Here is an 18,425-nt window from a genome sequence, read left to right as displayed (position 1 = left end):
GAAGCAAAACACTGCTTTAGGATTTTGGAAGAAGAGACTTTAAAAACTGTTCTTCTACCCTAGCATCAGCTCACGTCTCATGAGTTGCTGACAAACCAACCTCAGTTCTACGAGGTGGAAAATTGGGCTGAAAGTGTACAGCAAAGTGGTAATGCTAATGATAACAATTCCCTGGTCCCATGAGCTTTCTCATTAACTTGGGCCCTCCCAAATGTTTAACTGAGGTCCATAAAAACTTGTACTTAACTCCTTCATTCAAGTAGGTAACAGAAGAAGGGGCAAATAATTTTACCTATTTATTACTTATGATGCATCAATAACTGTACTAACATTTATAAACATATTTGATCCTCAAAAGAGGAGGTAATTATTATTATTATTCCCATTTTGCAGAGGGGAAGGTAAAGAAGGGAGATAGCAGGCAGAGGAAGGAAGGGGTCATGCAAAGGAAGGAAAGGAATTAAGGGAAGTATTCTAATATCCAGGGGAATTAACACATACACATGAGTGTTAGCCAAAGAGGGGTATTTTGCTTTGGAAATGCATAGGGACAATAAGTAGAACCACAGAGTTAGAATGACAGAGATGATTTCTTATGTTTCAAAAACTAGAAAGGAGGATGGAAAGAAGGTACATTGGCAGAAGCAAGACAACTAGGGAGAAAATGGCCCCAGGTGTAGTGTGGCTGAACCTGTTCTATATGTATTAGATAACTGAAGTAATCATCAGGAAAGCAGGGTTCCATGTGGGAGCTTCCAATGGCGAAAGACTTAAGCCATTCAGTACAGATACACACTGGGGAGAAAGTCAGATATGGAGATTGAAAGGTACTTTCCAGCTATCTGGGGGCAAGCCATTTATCTACCCTCACCCTCAATTTCTTCATGTCTAAAAGGTGATAATAACAGCACCTACTTCACAATAATCCTTGATGTTAGGACCAAATGAGATAATACATGTTAGGTGCTTTGAAAAATTATAAGGCGCTATCCAAATTCTAGAAGGAAGAAGAAAGAGAACAAGGAGGAGGATATCTTAGAACTGAGGAAAAGGGTCTTTAAATTTGCTAGTAAGCAAGAAAATAATTTCCTTTTAAGTAATAATTTCAGTAGAAAACTGGGAACAGAAGCCAGGTTACAAGCAGAAGAGGAGTGAGTGGATGGTATGGAAAAAGCTGAAATATCAAGCAAAAGCTTCTTCAAGAAATGTGAGAGAAAGAGAAAAGAGAAATGGAATGGAGACATAATGAAATGAAAGGGCAAGTTGATTCTTGCCTGAGAATAGAAGCAGAGAAAATGGTGCCAGTAGAGAGGAGACTTGATGAAACTGGGTCAATCAGTCAATCAACAAACCTTTATTAAGCACTTAATATATGCTATCAGGTAGGTGGTACATGCATAAAGTGTTGGGCCTAGAGTCAGAAAACCTTATCTTCCCAAGTTCAAATCTAGCCTCAGAATCTTACTTGTGTCACCCTGGGCAACACAGTTAAACCCTCTTTGCCTCAGTTAACTCATCTATAAAATGAGCTAGAAAAGGCACTGGCAGATATTTTTGCTAAGAAAACTCCAAATGGATTCACAAAATCAGATTTTTTTTTTTTTTTTTTTTTTGCTTTTCTTGATCCCTGGTGTGAATTACAGAGATTGGCAACCAGTTATTTAAAGATTTTTTCTAACTTAACTCCTTCCTACCTTGTGCACCTTTTAACATGGATTTTTCCAACTAATTTACAATTCATCTGTACTGGTCTACTTTTTCTTTATGTCTTGCTCTCTCTTACTTTTCTCTCTTTTCCTTATCTTTTTTCCTCTTACTTTATCTTTTTGTTCCTTCCCTTTTGTCCTTCCTTTTCTCCCTTTTCTCTTTCTTCCTTTTTCCTTTCTTCCTTTCTCTTTCTTCATTCATCCTTCTCTCTTCTTTTCTCCCTCCATCTTTTCCTTCATTAATTCCTCCTTTCTTCCTCATTTTTCTCCCCTTTCCTTCCTTCTTCCTTTCCTCTATCTTTCTTTCTTCCCAATATCTTTTCTCTTTCCTCCCTCCTTTCCTTCTGCCCTTCTTTCATTCCTTCTTTTCTTCCTACCTTATTCCTTTCCTTCTTTTTTTAATTAAAATTATTTTGTAATGTAGACTGCCAATATCTTTACAATTTATAAGCTTTAAAAAGTTACCTGAAGTCTATGAGAGATTAAATAACTTGCCCAGAGTTAAAAACAGGTAGGACTTGAACTGAACTCAGATACTCCAGACACAGGGCCTAGCTCTCTCTATATCAGAACTTGATGTCTCTGAAGGAGAAATGAAATTCTTTGACACTAGAGAACATATTAAATTGTTTATTTTTTATCCTTCATTCATTAACTGAATGAACAATACCAATATGGGGAAAGGAGGAGGACAGGATGGGTTTGGGTGAGATTCTCAAGAACCAAGCTGAGCAAGCATCTTAAAAATACTTTGTTTTTTGGAACATGTAACCTGGCTCCAGCTCCTGCACCTTTTTAATACTGACTCCAGTCTGTTTCCCATTGTTTATAGCAAGAGAAACCTTTTGGAAATCTCCAAAGGTTTGCAGTTTTGCTTCAGGAACAGAAGTTGTGAGTCTGAATTCGCAAGCTATAGCGGCCTCAAGGGAGGAGAATAAGCAAAACAGATGGGCTGGTCCCTGCGGGCCAAAGACTCAAAGAGAGGAAGCCATGCTAGGAGGAGAAAAAAATACTCTATGATAGGAGGGCCTGGCCCCTCAGTATCTCTGCTTATAAAGCTGGGGGGCACTCCGATAGGTTTCAAGTTCAACATTTTTAACCTCATCTTGTTTGGTCATACCTCTTCTTTTTGTAAGGGGTTAGAGCATAATCTCAAGTTTTTGCCAAGTATTGATGGAATCATGGATTGACAGAGTTGAGAAGTAAACTCCGATTTGAAAAGTCATTTCATAATAAATCAGAAATTTTAGAAATCAGAAAAGGTAAAAAATGGGCCTGTTTTATTTTTTCAGACAGAGTCTTCCAAATAAAGGAAATGAACTTTGACATTCACATAGCCTAACACCAATGCTGTTCAAATGGAAGACATGCTATTTATTCATGGGTGGTATTCATGGAAAGATTGGAAAAATCTTTAGGTATGTGGATGGAGAACCTGGGCTGAAATGCCTATAGTAGTATTTTTTATTTGTTCAGTAGCAGAAAGAGCATTGGTCTTGGAATCAGAAAACCTAGCTTTGAATTCTGGTTATGGCAATACCTTGTGTAACTCAGGGCATAAAGAAGTTGAATTATATAGTTTTTAAGGTCCCTTCCAAGCCTGAATCTATTTCCTTATCGTATTTCAGCAGAATATAAGTAAGCTCTATGAAGGCAGACAATATATGAGATTTTTTTTTTTATCTGTATCACAGTGCTTGGTGCACTGCAGTTGTTTAACAAAATGATGTCCATCCACCAGTGTGGATACTTTAGACAAATCACTTGCCTAATCTGTCCTCTCAGTTTATTTATTAGCCAAAAAAAAAAAAAAGGAAGATTAAATGATCTCTAACGCTTCTTTCTAGCGTCACATCCTACACAATCATAGATTTGAAAAATTAACTGTCTTTCTTATTTAAAAACGTTCCAGTACCTATAATACATCCTTCATTCAAAAGTCTTTCTCAGCATTTATTGGGTAGACTTTTTGGTCTTTATTTTTTGTTTGTTTTTCCTACTCAAGGGCTTTTCATCAAGTGAAATCTCTTGAAGATCACAACTCTGGAAAAGATCAGTTAAAACTGTAACCTCTTTAAACACACGGCCTGTTTTTACTCACAAACATTTATACACCTTCTTAAAACTGTTTGCTTCAGTGACAAATAGTATATAATGCTTAGTGACAACATAAACATGATTTTCTGAAGAGAAATAATCATCCAGAGTTGCTATCTGCTTTCAATGTAGTTATTGAATAAATATTCAGAATAGTTTTATTTAAGTACATAAAGAGATAACCCATACCTTCCCAAAGCTCTTCCCATGTAGCATACTGTCTTTCTTTTAGCCCATATGTAAAAGTATATTGATACAGATAGATCTATGGACTGGTAAGGAACAACCTGAAGCATTCAAAAGCCAATAACCCCTGATGATGGGGCAGAAAGGCTGGAGGATTTCAGAGGATGATGGGATTTTCTAGGTGACAGGGACAGCAGCATGTGTTCTATTGGCTCAGCTCTAGGATTATGTTATCATAAGTCCCAGAGCAGGAGAAAACCCATGTCTCACCTATGAGTTTCCAGTTTGCTTCAGTGAACTAATCTGTGAGAAAGGAATAAGAAGTTGGTTTTTTCTTAAGCCCAATCTTGTTCCTCTGAGGAACAAGGGAGTTTGCTTAGCAAGAGGGAGGAGGTCGATGATGACAATTAACCAAGAACTGAGGGATCTGAACTATGGATTTATTAAGATCAATCTTCAGGAAGGCTGAGAAAGTTCCCCAGTGTTGCCCACTTCAGGTAGGATTGAATTTCAGAGTCAAAATGGGACAGCTGCTGCAAATAGACCTAGGAAAGGCACCTAGCTTTCTCCTACTCTGAGATTAATGGTAACACTCAATTCATTAATGTGAAGATATGAAAGAACATTCAGATTTATTTGGAAAAAAAAGTTCCTTCAATTTTCCATAAGATCACTGATAAAAACAAACAAAAAACTACTTCTACTAAAAACAAATGACATTTAAATAAAGGAGGTGAATCTTATAGAAACAACTTTTACCGTGAACTTTTTAAGGTTAAGAAAGGAATGGATTAGCAACAACCATTGAAATCCTGCTTTGCACAGGGCATTGAAATGGATTTAACTCCACGCCAATGTTATATGTCATACCATACAAAACACAAGAGATAGACAAAACAAATCCAAAGGAAAAATGACATTGCTGCCCTGGGTTCCCCCCTCCCCCCAAAATGTTATGACTATCTGGGTATATTAAAGAGCAGTTTTTTCTCTAAATAAAGAAAGTCACATTTTTAAAGTTTATTTTTTCTTCTAGAAAAGTAGCTCAATAAAAATGTATTACACAGATCTCTCAATCTAGCCTTCTCATCAAAATATATATATTTACCTCCACTTTAGAGCCTTAATCGAACTTCATAAAGCAGAGCTTGTTTTATTTCCCAGCCAGAAGATGCAATCTTTTCAAAAATGCACTAAGAAAGATTATGATGAATGCTTAACCGGGGGCATTATGTTTTAAGTTATTTTCTTCATCTATATTTTCAGACACACACATATTAGAAAATTTCAGTTAAATGAATACACAATAACTTCATGGATCCTGAAGTCATAGTTATCAGGAAGCCAGGGTTATTATGTGCAATTAATTTAACTATAATAATTAATTTTATAATGTTAATTCAAAAACCAATTGAAATCAAGAACATAAAAATGGTTAAAAATCACTTATTAAATGCCTATTATATGCCAGGAACCACAATAGGTACCAAAGATCCAAATACAAAAACAAAACTGTTCTTCCCCTCAAGAAACTTAAATTTTAATAACATAAGGAAAAGGCGGATTTAGGCAGGCAATTGTTCCAACTTTTCCAGAAGCAATGGAGTTATACTGACTATTTATAGACCAGGACTAGACAAGTGCCTCAATTCCAATTATCTTAATAACAATTTGTTAGGGATCTGTAGTAGACACAATAGGAACAAAAATGAAGCTGTTCCTAATGTCAAGGTGACTTAAAATTACGACTAACACTTTTAAGAAGCATAGTGGGCTTTCTTTGCAAAAAAATTATGGAGTAGTACACATAGTACAAGTAATCTCATCTCAATTTTATGTGACTATGCAAAAAAAAATCTTTGCAACAGCTTATTTGATTTCAGGAGCTCAGATAATTCCTGCCATGAAATTTCCCTCCACTAATGCAGAATGCAACCTTTCTCTGACTTAGTAGGTAATAAGCTCATTTTTCTTGTTGCTTGGTTGTTTTTCCAGGCATGTCTGACTCTGTGATCCCATTGGGATTTTTCTTGACAAAGATACTCGAGTGGTTTGCTATTTCCTTCTCTTGTTCATTTTACAGATAAGTAAACTGAGGCAAGTGGGGTTTAATAACTTGCCTAGAATCATATAGCCATTGAGTGTTTGAAGCGAGATTTGAACTCAGGAAGATGAGTATTTCTGATTTTACGCCTGACACCCTACTCACTGTACCTCACTGTCTACCATTGGCTTGTAGAATTGCGAATTTTGAGTGGGAAGGGCAGATGAAGAAATTGAGCAAATTCCAAGGGAACTGACCCAAACAAAGAAGTTAAGTCATTTGTTCAGGGTCATACATTCTACTTTTGCTGCTTAGAAAATTAACGCTTTAAATTGTATTGAATTTTAGATTCAGGAAATAAATTACTCAAGATCACAAAGGGCATTAGTGGTGCAGCTATATTTGAATGTCTAGCACTTCTCCTCAGTCTAAGTTTAGCACTATTTCCATGACCATACAGACCAACAGTTTCTCAAAGTTGGTCTAAACTCAGACACAGTTGACTTGATTAGGATGTTTATCAACGTTCCAAGTCAGAGATTCCATACACATTTAGGACAGTTGATTTTGCATGGGAAAAACAAAACAACAAATAGAAGCACAACAAAAAGGAAAGAAAAACCACAATAACAAAACCTTTTGGATCATGTGAATATCTTCTCACTAAAGTTACCCTTATTTATTTTAGAAATATTTTATACAGAGGATATCAAGTATCTTAGTTCATTTTTAAGGTCTAGAGAGCTTAAGACATTTTTCTAAATTTCTCTATATTTCTCTGGATGTCTGTCTGCCTCTATCAATTGATCGATCAATCAATCTATCTATCCATCCATCCATTCACCTGTCTTGTTACCTCTATCTGTCTGTCTACTTATATATTTGTCTGTCAGAGTATCTGTCCATCTATTTGTCTATCTATCCATCTATCTATCGATATTGGTTTCTTCAATAGAAAGCAAGCCATCTGAGACATTCAATTTCTGCTTTTGTGTCTGTAGTCCCTTAGAATTGTGTCCAACATATTGTGGATATTTAATAAATGACTGTTGATTGATTGCTGGACATTGGTAACAGCCTAACCCAGCCACCTTAAAGATAAATCCTTTTTTTCCTGAAATGGGGCCTGGTCAAGAGACAAAGGAAGTAGAATGGATAATTAACGCACACCAATCACCACTGCTAAAAACCATCCAAAATTCTAATTTCCAGGGATAGTGAATCAGCAGTGTCTTTGTATATCATGCAAGAAACTACAAGATTGCTTTGTAAACCTATTTCTCCAATCTCCTGATATTTCATCCAGGATACTGAATCATATAGAACCAACTTCACAAAGACACTCTGTGGATTAGTACTGAAAGGTAGTTTTTGTCTGAAAACATTACAAAGCCATAAGGAAAGAGACATACAACCCTAAGGCATTAAGAAATTTTATGCAACTGGAAGATGACTGTATTTTTCTTTGTAGATAACCTGACAAAATATTGGGTGTGCTGTTCAGATATTATATGTTAACAAACCACCATGTCTTGATACTTTATCTGTATAGACAAGAAGGGCTATTAAAGCCCAGTTCTACATGATTTATCATCCCACCTTCAAGAATACCTTTCATTCTTTCAAACTGCCAGTTTTAATTCAGAATACACAGTGGGGTATTATTTATATTTTAATATTTAGTCATTGTCATCAAGGAGTTTTCCTCCTTATCAATTAATATTCAGCACATTAAATCAAAGTTAGGAATAATTCAGGAAGCCAAGCACAAGATTTGTTTCCAGTTTCCATGTCACATTACAATTACAATTTTAATCATTTCTGTTATTTCTACTATCTAATGTCCAATATACAGCCACCAATATCATCATATCATATATTTTGTTAAGGAGTTGGCTATAATATATTTCAGTCAAACAAGACTACTTTTGATGTTCCCCATTCACAAATCTCTTATCTTGTATTTTTTCTAGTCTGTCCAATATTCTGAAATGGATTTCCTTTTAATTTCCAATCTTTCAGAATCCCTAGTTTCTTCCAATGCTGAACTGAAATACTACTTCTTATAGGAGACCTTTTCTAATGTTCAACCACTCCTAGATCTAAGATCTATTCCTTAAAATAATTTTGTATTTCTTTGGAACATATGTTATATTGACTTATTTGTGTACATGTAAACTTCTTGAGGAAAGGGAGCCTAATACATGCTTTTGGAACTGATAATCAAATAAACATATGAAAAATGTAACCAAAAAATAACTGAGATTTAAAAATAAGACCACAGAAAAATAACAGCACCTAGTCCTTTAAAGGTGATAATTGTTGTTTGTTTTTCTTCATCTTTTTTTTTCTTAGAAAAACAATTCTCAAGAATAGAAATGAAATGCAAAGCCAAAGAGCCTACTTATGAAGATAATGGAAAGATGTCAGCAAAATCTTTGACCTTGCCATAGAATTATAGTCGATCCTTACCTTTTAATAAAAATACAAGTCTGTGTTTATTCCCCCAAGACAACCTTACCCATGCTAAATTATTTATGTATCCATTCTAATATGTATTTCACAACTGACAGGACAAGTCTCCTTAGAACCCTTCTACTGACCCACCTGTCATGATGACGGGGTAAACAATGTCACCTTTCCAATGCACGATGAATTCCAAAGAAGTTGCAAAGTACACCATCCATCATGCTGGCACTAAGTAGGTTTTCGAAGTAGATCTCAGATATCACAAATGCTGTTTAGACTGTTACCAGAAAGCACAAATTGGATAGCTCACACAAAATGGCCCTATGATGAATGGACAGGATGGCCCTACAAAGGAAGGGAATGCTACTATTCTAGAAATAACCTTGTCAAAACAAAAAGGAGCTATGTGGTTCTTTTCGCAGCCAGACTATAATAACTTAAGAATTCTTTTAACGGCTAAGTAAATAAAATATACTCCAGATTGAAAAAGAAGCCTACTAAAAACACAGATAACAAAAACATCCCCAGGTTAATTTGAATTAGGAACTGCAGTAATATTTTGATAGTCCAAAAACCTAAAATCCCATAGAGACAAATCTTAAATAGGCTTCATGAAGGGTTGTGTTCAAAAAAGAAAAATTAGTGACTAACTATGCAGTTGTGTCTCTAAATAAAGCTAAACCATTCTTCAAAAATAATATAAAATAATAATAAAAACTAGTTTTTATAAAGCACTTTAAAGTTTACAAAGTACAAATGTATTTTCCATCTGATCTTCACAAATCATAGGATTTGGAAGATAGTGCTACTACTATATCCATTTTACAGATGAGGAAACTGAGGCAGGAAGTGGTTGAATGTCATGTCCAAGGACACGTAAGTATAAGTATTTGAGGCTGGATTTTACCAGGGTTCTGTCTACTTTGACTTGTAGTTATCTCAAGCAAACAGAAGGATCCTGGAAGGTGTGGATTTAAATTTAGTCTCTGGCAGTTGCTAACTCTGTGAATATCAGCAAGTAGCTTTCATTTTATTCATCTGTGAAAAAAGGAGAATAATGTCCACAGTACCTTTTCCATAGAAGCAGCAAAGCCTAGTGGATAAAAAATTAATCCCATAATCAAGAAAACCTTGATCCAAGTACTGAGCCTGACGTGTACTGGCTACATGATGATGGGTAACCCCTTGGTTGTACAACAACCAACAAACAAGAACTTGCCTCTTGGTTCTATGAAATGACTGAAAAGCAAAACAAGCCACAATCTAACTAATCAGAACAAATGCAAATCTGTCATGATCAACATCTAGCTGATTCCCCAAGTTCTTTACCTTGAAAATCCTTGATTCAATTTTATACCATGGAACACAAATTCTGTCTGTCCTGATTCAAGTATAACTGTCTCAAGCATTTTGTCCCTAAGGTTCAATTTGTATCCAAATTTCCTAATTAAGAATCATTGTGGAAACCCTCACCTCCACGATGTTTTGATACACAAACTACACCTGTAGCGAGATAAAGCTGAATACATATAGCTAGCTAACATGTATTTTCTAAGTAATGGCCTGTGTTTCAAAATTTGACCTCAATTATAACCATATTGGTTATATATAATGTATTTCCTGTAGATACAATGGTGACTGTATATAAAATAATTTGAAAAAAATGAGGCAATTAGGTGGTGTAGTGGATAGAGGGAATAAATCAGTTGGACCTAAATTCAGCCTCAGATAGTTGACACTTACTGGCTATGTAACCTTAGGCACCTATTGTCTGAGAAAAACAGGAGATGATGTAGGATAGGAAGCCAGTCAAATACCTCTAAGACTATAAGAAATAGCACCTAAAAGAAAAATACAATCCCAATAATAGTACCTGTTAATTTCTATAATTTCTGAGGAATAAACCTATTTGGAGTTCAAGAGAAAGAGAAATATGACCATGAAGTTGGGATTGTCTTATTAACTCAGCCCATTCCTGGTGAACAGAAGAAATTTAACTAGGGTGGAAGATGGGGTTTTGTATCAGGTAACAAATGAACAGCAGATCTAATGAGGGAAGGAGAATGTTTCTTTCTCCCAGTTGAGCTCCCATATTTTATGATCCTTCCCAAAACTTTGAGCCACAGTTTCCATAACCATGCATCCTCTTCAACATGTCCTCCCCACCCCTGCTATTCCCATCCTTTCTCTCTACCTCCTTCCTGATGTTGGTGAGTGAGGGCTGTCTGCTAATACCAAGAATAAAGAATGTGATCTCTGGAAGATAAGCCATTCTCTCCCACAGAATAATGGGACCCAACTGGGGCAGACTTATGGAAATGTAGACACTACCAGATAGGTCACTTATACCCAGTAACTGAGGTAGGATCTGAGACCTACCTTCCTTCAGGAAGAGCTAGTCTTTCATCTAAGCCATCCTGCTTACCCCTCTAATAAACAATTAGTGATGTTCCAAAATGTCTGACTATAGTAATAATCCTCCAGTGGGGTAGTCTCCCCTCCAATGAAACCTTGTATCTCAAGACTCAGGATCTTTCCAAGATAAACTCATTTACATCATGCTCAGTGGAATTAATCCCAAATGCGGTAATTGCTTGTTATGATTCAGCACATTAGAAAGGATAGAGTGTTAGCCTTGGGGAATGAAAAAGATCTGGATTCAAATGCTACCTCTGAAATTTGCTGGCATTTGGTTGAACTGAACTATTTTGTTCAAGGGAAATAACTCATGGAGTTGTGCCCCCGTTTGCCTCACTATGGGGAAGGAGGAGGAGATGAAGCTTTTTGTTAAGGAATATCAAGCTGGGGAAAAATAAGATCTGGATTTCTAATAAGAAATGTTTATCTCCTATATTCATTCATAGTCTCTCAACTAACCAAGTAATTTGTAGAAACCAGCTAGAAACCAGCATGGATTAATTAGAAGTTAAGAGAGATAGAGAGAGGCTAGTCCTGAGGAACCTGATCATTCATCCTACTTTATTAAGTCTTACAAATTTTTCTGTAGGTGTTACCTAGAAAACTATATAAATATTCATTTTTTTGGTATGACAAATTCAAAATACATTAAATGTTTAAAAGGAAACGCTACCAAGTAACACTTATCTGCACCAGGAAAGGGAGAGGAACTCTTAAGAGATGAGATAATATTATCCTTCCTTTTCCAGCTGAATGCTGAGAGCATTGGAAGCTAAAATACTATAATCAACAGAGATTTGGGAGGATAAAGAAAATGAAAGATAACTGCTTAGATGTCCTATAGTACTGATCTGTCAGGGGGCAAAGGATGACAATTTTTCTACATCCTCAAAAAATCGGCATTATATGCAAGAAATAGGAAGGAGAGGGGAGAGAAAGGAGAGGAGAGGAGCCATGAAGAGAACAAAAATTTGTAGAACCATGCCTTCAACCTTGTGCATGCACTTTCAATATTTTATTAACTTTTCATTAGTTTTAAGACTCCTGCCAGGATTCCTTTGGCTGAAAGCAAGTATGAACCTGTACAGTAGGAAAGAAAAAAAGGGTAAGTCGGTTGAGCAGTGAACATGGAATTTCAAAGAAATCTTTAGATATTATCACAGAATAAAGTTTATTCTGCAAAAATCTTAGATTCGGCCAATGTGGTCTCAAAGATCCCAGGAACCATAATCAGAAAAACTGTCACCTTATTAAAATTAGCAGCCAACCGACAGCTTCAAAGGTGAGGAAATAAAGCATTTACACTCTTCTTATTTTAACACGGCCAACTGAAACCTTAATCTTAGAGAAAACATTTCTCTATTACTTACTCATTCAAATTGATCATCATTTCCCATTGACCTTCATGCCATGCCATCTCCACTCATGTCCATTATCTCCACCTTTACCCGCGGTGGACAACTGGAATTCATCTTTGTACCTGTTCTTGGCCTATTAAAGGCCAGCTTTGGTCTTATCTCTCAGAATTCAAGTCTCTATAGAACTTTCTGACTGTCTTTACACTAAGACAGCTCCACTCAGACTATCTCCTCTTTCTCCTACAGTTCCTTTGTATTTATTATCTTCTTTCTTTAGAAACTAAACTCCCCAAGAGCAGGGACTGTCTTAATTTGCTTGTTTTTATATCCCTAAAGTTTAGAATAGCATCTGGGATATAATAATTATTAATATTTTATATGATCATATATTTGATAAGTGCTACCTTTTTATTTTTTTCTCTTTCTATCTATATCTCATTATATCCATAGATTTAGAGCTATAAGAAAATTTAGATGCCATCTAGAATCCTTTCCCCTCCTCCCCCCCACTTTTTTTTTTTTTTTTTTTGCTATGAAAATACCAGTGCCTAGAGAATTAGGTTTACTTTCTTAAGGTCACTTAAGTGACCTTAAGCTTCAAATCTATGCTTCAAATCTAATACTTCTTTCACTTTTCTATATTATAGCCATATATATCAAGTGGAAGTTAAGATGGCAACTAAATAATTAAAATACAAAGATATGGAGGTACAATCTGGTTAAGAGCAGTTTTGCCAACCATAAATAGAAACAAAAAACTATACATAAGGATCTTGCAGGCACATGTTGAAAACTACATTTTAATATTACCTATGTTCTACTGTATTTTTATTTATTTTGAAAAAATATTTCCCAATTACATTTTAATCTTATTCAGATCATAGTTGGGAATAGTAGACATGGTGCATGATCCCTTTGCTTTAGGCAAAGAGTTCTACTCCTGACTCTATTAATATAAATCAATGGTATAGATTTGTAGAACTCATTTAACAACTCTTTTTATCACATCCAAAACTAGAAGTGATATACCTATACTCCCTTGCTTTATTCTCAAGGGATTGAATTAAGGGAGAAAGAATGAGATCATAGATTTTTAGACTTGGCATTAACTTCAAAGATCATCCATTTCAACTTTGAAGGAGGGGAAGTTTGCCAAATATTTCTTAAGATGTCGTATTCAGAAAGGAACACAATATTTCACTGTAGTGTGACCAAGGCAGAGTACCAGGCTTGTTATCTGTTATTTCTCAAGACAGCTTAGGTTTTTGTTTTGTTTTGTTTTTTGGGAGGGATGCTTAGATTTTTTGTTTATTTGTTTTTGTTTTGTTTTGGGTAATCATAGTCAACCATAGTGTTATAAGTCAATTTCTAGCCTAGGCATTTTCCCCATAAAATACAATTAAGCCAAAATTCCCTCCTAGCTTCTGAATTTCCATCTGAAATACAATGTATTTTTGAGTCTTCATTCTGACCCATGCCAGAACAAATAATCTTTCTAGTTTTTGTCAAAAGTAAAATTTATTATTATGCTCGTTTTAGAAAAAATCAGGGGAAGCTATGTGCTGCAGGAAATAGAACACACACACATATGAAATCCAGTTGTATGCTTATATCTGCATCTATGTTTCAGTTATGTTTTCATATATATGTGTATAGAGAATAGATATAGATATAGATACAGCAGAGGAAGGGAGGGGAAATCAAACAGAGATGGCAATAACAGAATCCAGTGGCACTCTATTAGAAACACTTCTGGTACTGATATCCATTTAGAAAATCAACACTTTCATTAAGGCTGTTCAGAAAGCTACAAGGCACCTGCTTTACTACCAACCCATATATTTTCCTTTTGTCCACAAGAAGATCAAGAGAGACAAGTATTAGAGAAGAAAACGGGAAAATAATGGTACCTAGTATTGGCATAATTAGCAATGAAGACTCTTTTCTGTAATCATGTGTTATTTATAGTTTCTGAATTAACCATTGATCATAACACCATGATGTGACATGAAGTCCAGGTTCAAGATTTTTTCCTCCTGAGTTTTACCTATTTTGATTATATATGCAGTCAATGTTCCTTCGTACTCCAAGTGCTAAACCCCACTTGGGAAAACATGACTTCAAATCCTGAAACTCACTATCTGAGTAGCACTGAATTAGTCATTAAGTCTCTTAAACTTCAATTTCTTTATTTGAAAAAGGTGGGGGGGAGGTATTTTCTAAATTAGTTCTCTCAGAATAATAGTTATGATCTTCATATGAGAAAATGGATACAAATCATTTTACAAACTTTAAGGTTATATGAATATCTGACATTACTGTCATACAATGGAGGCAATTACTAAAGTCAGGAATCAGTAAGGGATCAATGATGGCTAAGTTTACCTGAAATCTAAAGTTGCCTTTTTTTGTCTCAATGATCTGATCATAGCTTATTCTATTAAACTGATAATTGCCAAAAAGATAATTTTAACATATGAAGTTGGAAGTTGCTCAGAAACTAGCCAGTGCAATTCATACACGAGCATGTTAACCTCTCTGCAAACTATCTAACCAGTTTCTGTGTGAAGACCTCTGGTAGAGAAATTAGTCCCTTCTTCTCTCAAGGAAGCCATTTTAAAAGTTTTTTGCTCCTGACATAAAGCTGAACTGCTCCTTTGCTACTAGTAGCCATTACACATCATAATTCTCTCTGGGGCCAAACAGAAAAAATCAGGATCTACCCAGTAAATGACAGTCCATCAGATACTTGACAATGGCTATCACGTGCCACAGAAATATTTTTTCTTTTCAGCCTAAGCATGCTTGGTTTATTCAACAAATGTTTAGGCTGTCCTATTCTGATTACCTTCTTCTGCTTCCTATTTATCAACATCCTTCTTAAAATGTGACTCCTAGAGCTGAAAATATGTAGGTAATTCCAGGTATGGTCACATCAGTTCACCCATTTCCCTTGGCAAGTATTTATTAAGGCAACTATTATTAAGTATTTATTATACTTGTAGCAAAACCATGGAATATCAAATCATGATCAACAACAACAACAAAAAATGGTCTTCAAGGTACCTACATTCTCTTGAGGGATGCAATTTACACACAAATTTAGAAATAAAAAATATGGAGCAACCCATAAGTTTCAGGGAAGATTTAAAGCAGCTTACATCTTCATTAAGAGACTTTTGGGACACATACAAGTACATGCACATACATTTCATATATATATATATATATGTGTGTGTGTGTGTGTGTGTGTGTGTATACAGAGAGAGCATATATACATATGACTGTATCTGAATATTTCTATATATAACTGAATATACACACATGAATACATATAGATACAACCACAAATATATATGTGTGTATATATATATATATATATACACATATATAAACATCCACATAAATATATATACATATGTATATGAGATCCAGTTGTGTGTTTCTATCTATTAACATGTGTGTATAACAATCCAATTTTGTTTTAGATACATTTTCATATATGTATATATATAGATGATAAGATATAGATATAGTAAATTTACACATAAATATACAAACACGTATGAATGAAAAGTCATTTTAGGAGTGAGGAGAAAATTAACAAATGGGTAAATGAGGAAAGATCTCATCTGGGGACACTATCTAGGCTGAGTCTTAAATGGAATTAGAGATTAGGAAAGCATTTCAAATATAGGGATTCCACATTAGGAGCTGTGCACTTTAGGCACTGTCTGAAATTAGATTGGAGTGGTCAAAGAAGGAAGGCAAGGATATTACTTAGGAGGCTACTGCAATCATCTAGGTAAGAAGGATTAAGGACTGAACTAAGATGCATGGCCAAATCAATAGAAAGAAGGGTAGGGTAGGATAAAGACTGGTTCAAAGTTGGCACCTAAGGTAGAATTCTAAGCTAGTTTTCATCTGGAAGTCATAAACACCTAATCAGGACATTATTCAAGGAGTGTATTTACATTTTTTCTGCTATTTAAGGAAGACATTTCATTTATTTCATGTCTTTTATGGCTAAGATTTAAATATTCTTTCAAAAACTGTATTCTTGGTCTATGTAGTATATAAATAGGAAATCAAGGAACTAAGAATATTCCTCTTTAGTTAATTTCCCTTTGAAAAAAATCCATGATAATGTTATTTTAAAAATAATTATCCAAACCACTGAATTCATTTTCTACCACATTTTTTTTCTGTGAAAACATAGTCTCAGAGGATTACCTTCTAATATTCTTTCTAGTTTTATCAATCCATTAATGTTTTCTCAATCAAGTGTATGCTTTTTTAGGGAAGGGATAGTTTCATTTTGACCTTTCCATACACAATACTTAGCTTAATCTAGAATACAGTGGGGATCCTTAATGAATACTTGCTGATTCAATAATTAAGTAGCAAGGTGTGAAAAAATGTTTTCCTTTCACCAACAGAACTGGTTTGAAATAGAAGGAATTAATCATACCACACAATAGTATTAAATTCTCATTATGTGTCTTCACTTTCAAAACATGTCAACAAGAAGGTTGATTGGAGGGTCCAGAATTGCAAGTCTTTTCTTTCCCTCCAGTCTCTGAGCCTATAACAGACATTTCCACCACTCACATCTTGCCAGAGAGTTCAATTTAGATGAAAGCTGGTGTTTTCTAATTCCATTTCACTGTAAATGACAGAGACAAATGGTCATATTACCTCGAGAGTTCCTCTGGCAGAGTACGCAGCATATGAGAACAGCGGTCCTTGGCTGGGATCCTTGCTGGGTTCTTGGTCACATGGCTGGCCATTAGGATAAAAGCATTGGCTGCTGTTGTTCAGAGTCACCGTATTTGGAGAAGAGCCCGGCAAGCTAAGCAGGACGGAGTAATTGAAAAGCTGTACCTCTTCTAGGCCATGAGAAGTCCACTGAGCCTTGAGCTTCTCTGAAAACTCTGTGTCATCTCCACTTTTAGTTAATTGTATCAAATGCCTGAGAGAGAAAAAAAGAAAGAGAAAGAGAGAGAAGCAATTATTAACTTCCTTAATCCAATGAAACATTGATAGTATTTCTGTCCTTTGAGGTACATCACAATTGTCAATCAGGTTGTAAAATGAGCACAACAAATACTTAGAGCTTCAATTATTCTTTAAAATGGCCAGAACACTACTATATAAAGCTACTTTTCAATTATGAAAATAAGAAAATATATAAAAAGGACAATATTTTTTTTCAAATCCAGGCTCTGTTACTGAATACATGAGTGGTAAACAATATTTGGAACTCAGTTTCTTTATCTATTAAATGAAGTTGGAAAAGACTTCTCAGGTCTCCCAGGATATGATATTTTGATCCTAATATTCACATAATGCTTCAAGTTTTACAATGCACTTAGGATCATACATTGAGAGCTGGAAAGAGTCTTGTAAGGCCTCTGGTCTCTCATCTTCGCTTTTGCATACAAGGAAGATGAAAGTAGGAGAGGTAAGTTAAGACTCAAACAGTACCACAAAGAGAGTTAAATGGTAGAGTCAGGATTGAACCTCAATATTTCAGTTTACCATTACCCATGCATTATCCCATTTGATAAAACCAAACATGACCTTCTGTCAGACTGTGAGCATGGCCACTTTTAATACAAGTGAATAAATAATGGTACCGAGATTAATTCTATTCAATGCCTGAGAACTAGGATGGTTAATTCCTGCACCTTCTGTAATTGTTGCATCTGTCTATGTTATTTTTCCTGGATTGATATCTGCAATGCTGTTGACTATTTAGATTTTAAAACCCTACTGAATTCATGAAATGTTTTCTGAATTATCGCTAAGACATCACTAGACATGCATGCTTATTAAATACCATCCTATCATAATACAAGGCCTGAAAATGAAATGGTGCAGGGTGGCACTCTGCCAGGGGTTTTTTATGACAAAAAGTCATTCTTTTAATTTGTTATTGCTATTGGTATCAAATCCCTTAGCCTCTACCATCCTGCTCTTCTCCATTATGAAACCCAGTTGTGTGTGTTCAAGCACTCTACTTATTAAAGCACCTAATAGCAGAGTACTTGCTGTGGGGACAAGATAGGACCAGATTGTCTACTAGAATTGAAGCAACTGATCTATAAAACCATAAGCATTTATTAGTTGCCTATAATGTTCCAG

General features: G+C 35.2%; 1 protein-coding gene across 6 annotated transcripts in view; it reads right to left on the bottom strand.

The window, feature by feature from the left end:
* NAALADL2 (N-acetylated alpha-linked acidic dipeptidase like 2) overlaps positions 1 to 18,425 on the bottom strand; it is a 1,183,950-nt gene that overhangs the window by 531,272 nt on the left and 634,253 nt on the right. For all 6 annotated transcript variants that reach the window (XM_031957680.1, XM_031957679.1, XM_031957681.1 and 3 more), the window contains one exon: positions 16,977 to 17,250. In XM_031957680.1, coding sequence (XP_031813540.1) covers positions 16,977 to 17,250 — 274 coding nt within the window. The remainder of the gene's footprint in view (positions 1 to 16,976; positions 17,251 to 18,425) is intronic.

This window comes from Sarcophilus harrisii, chromosome 3 (assembly GCF_902635505.1).
Source record: "Sarcophilus harrisii chromosome 3, mSarHar1.11, whole genome shotgun sequence".
In the NCBI taxonomy this organism is placed as follows: domain Eukaryota; kingdom Metazoa; phylum Chordata; class Mammalia; order Dasyuromorphia; family Dasyuridae; genus Sarcophilus; species Sarcophilus harrisii.
The sequence above is the reverse complement of the archived record's forward strand: the minus strand, read 5'-3'. Positions and strand labels throughout refer to the sequence as shown.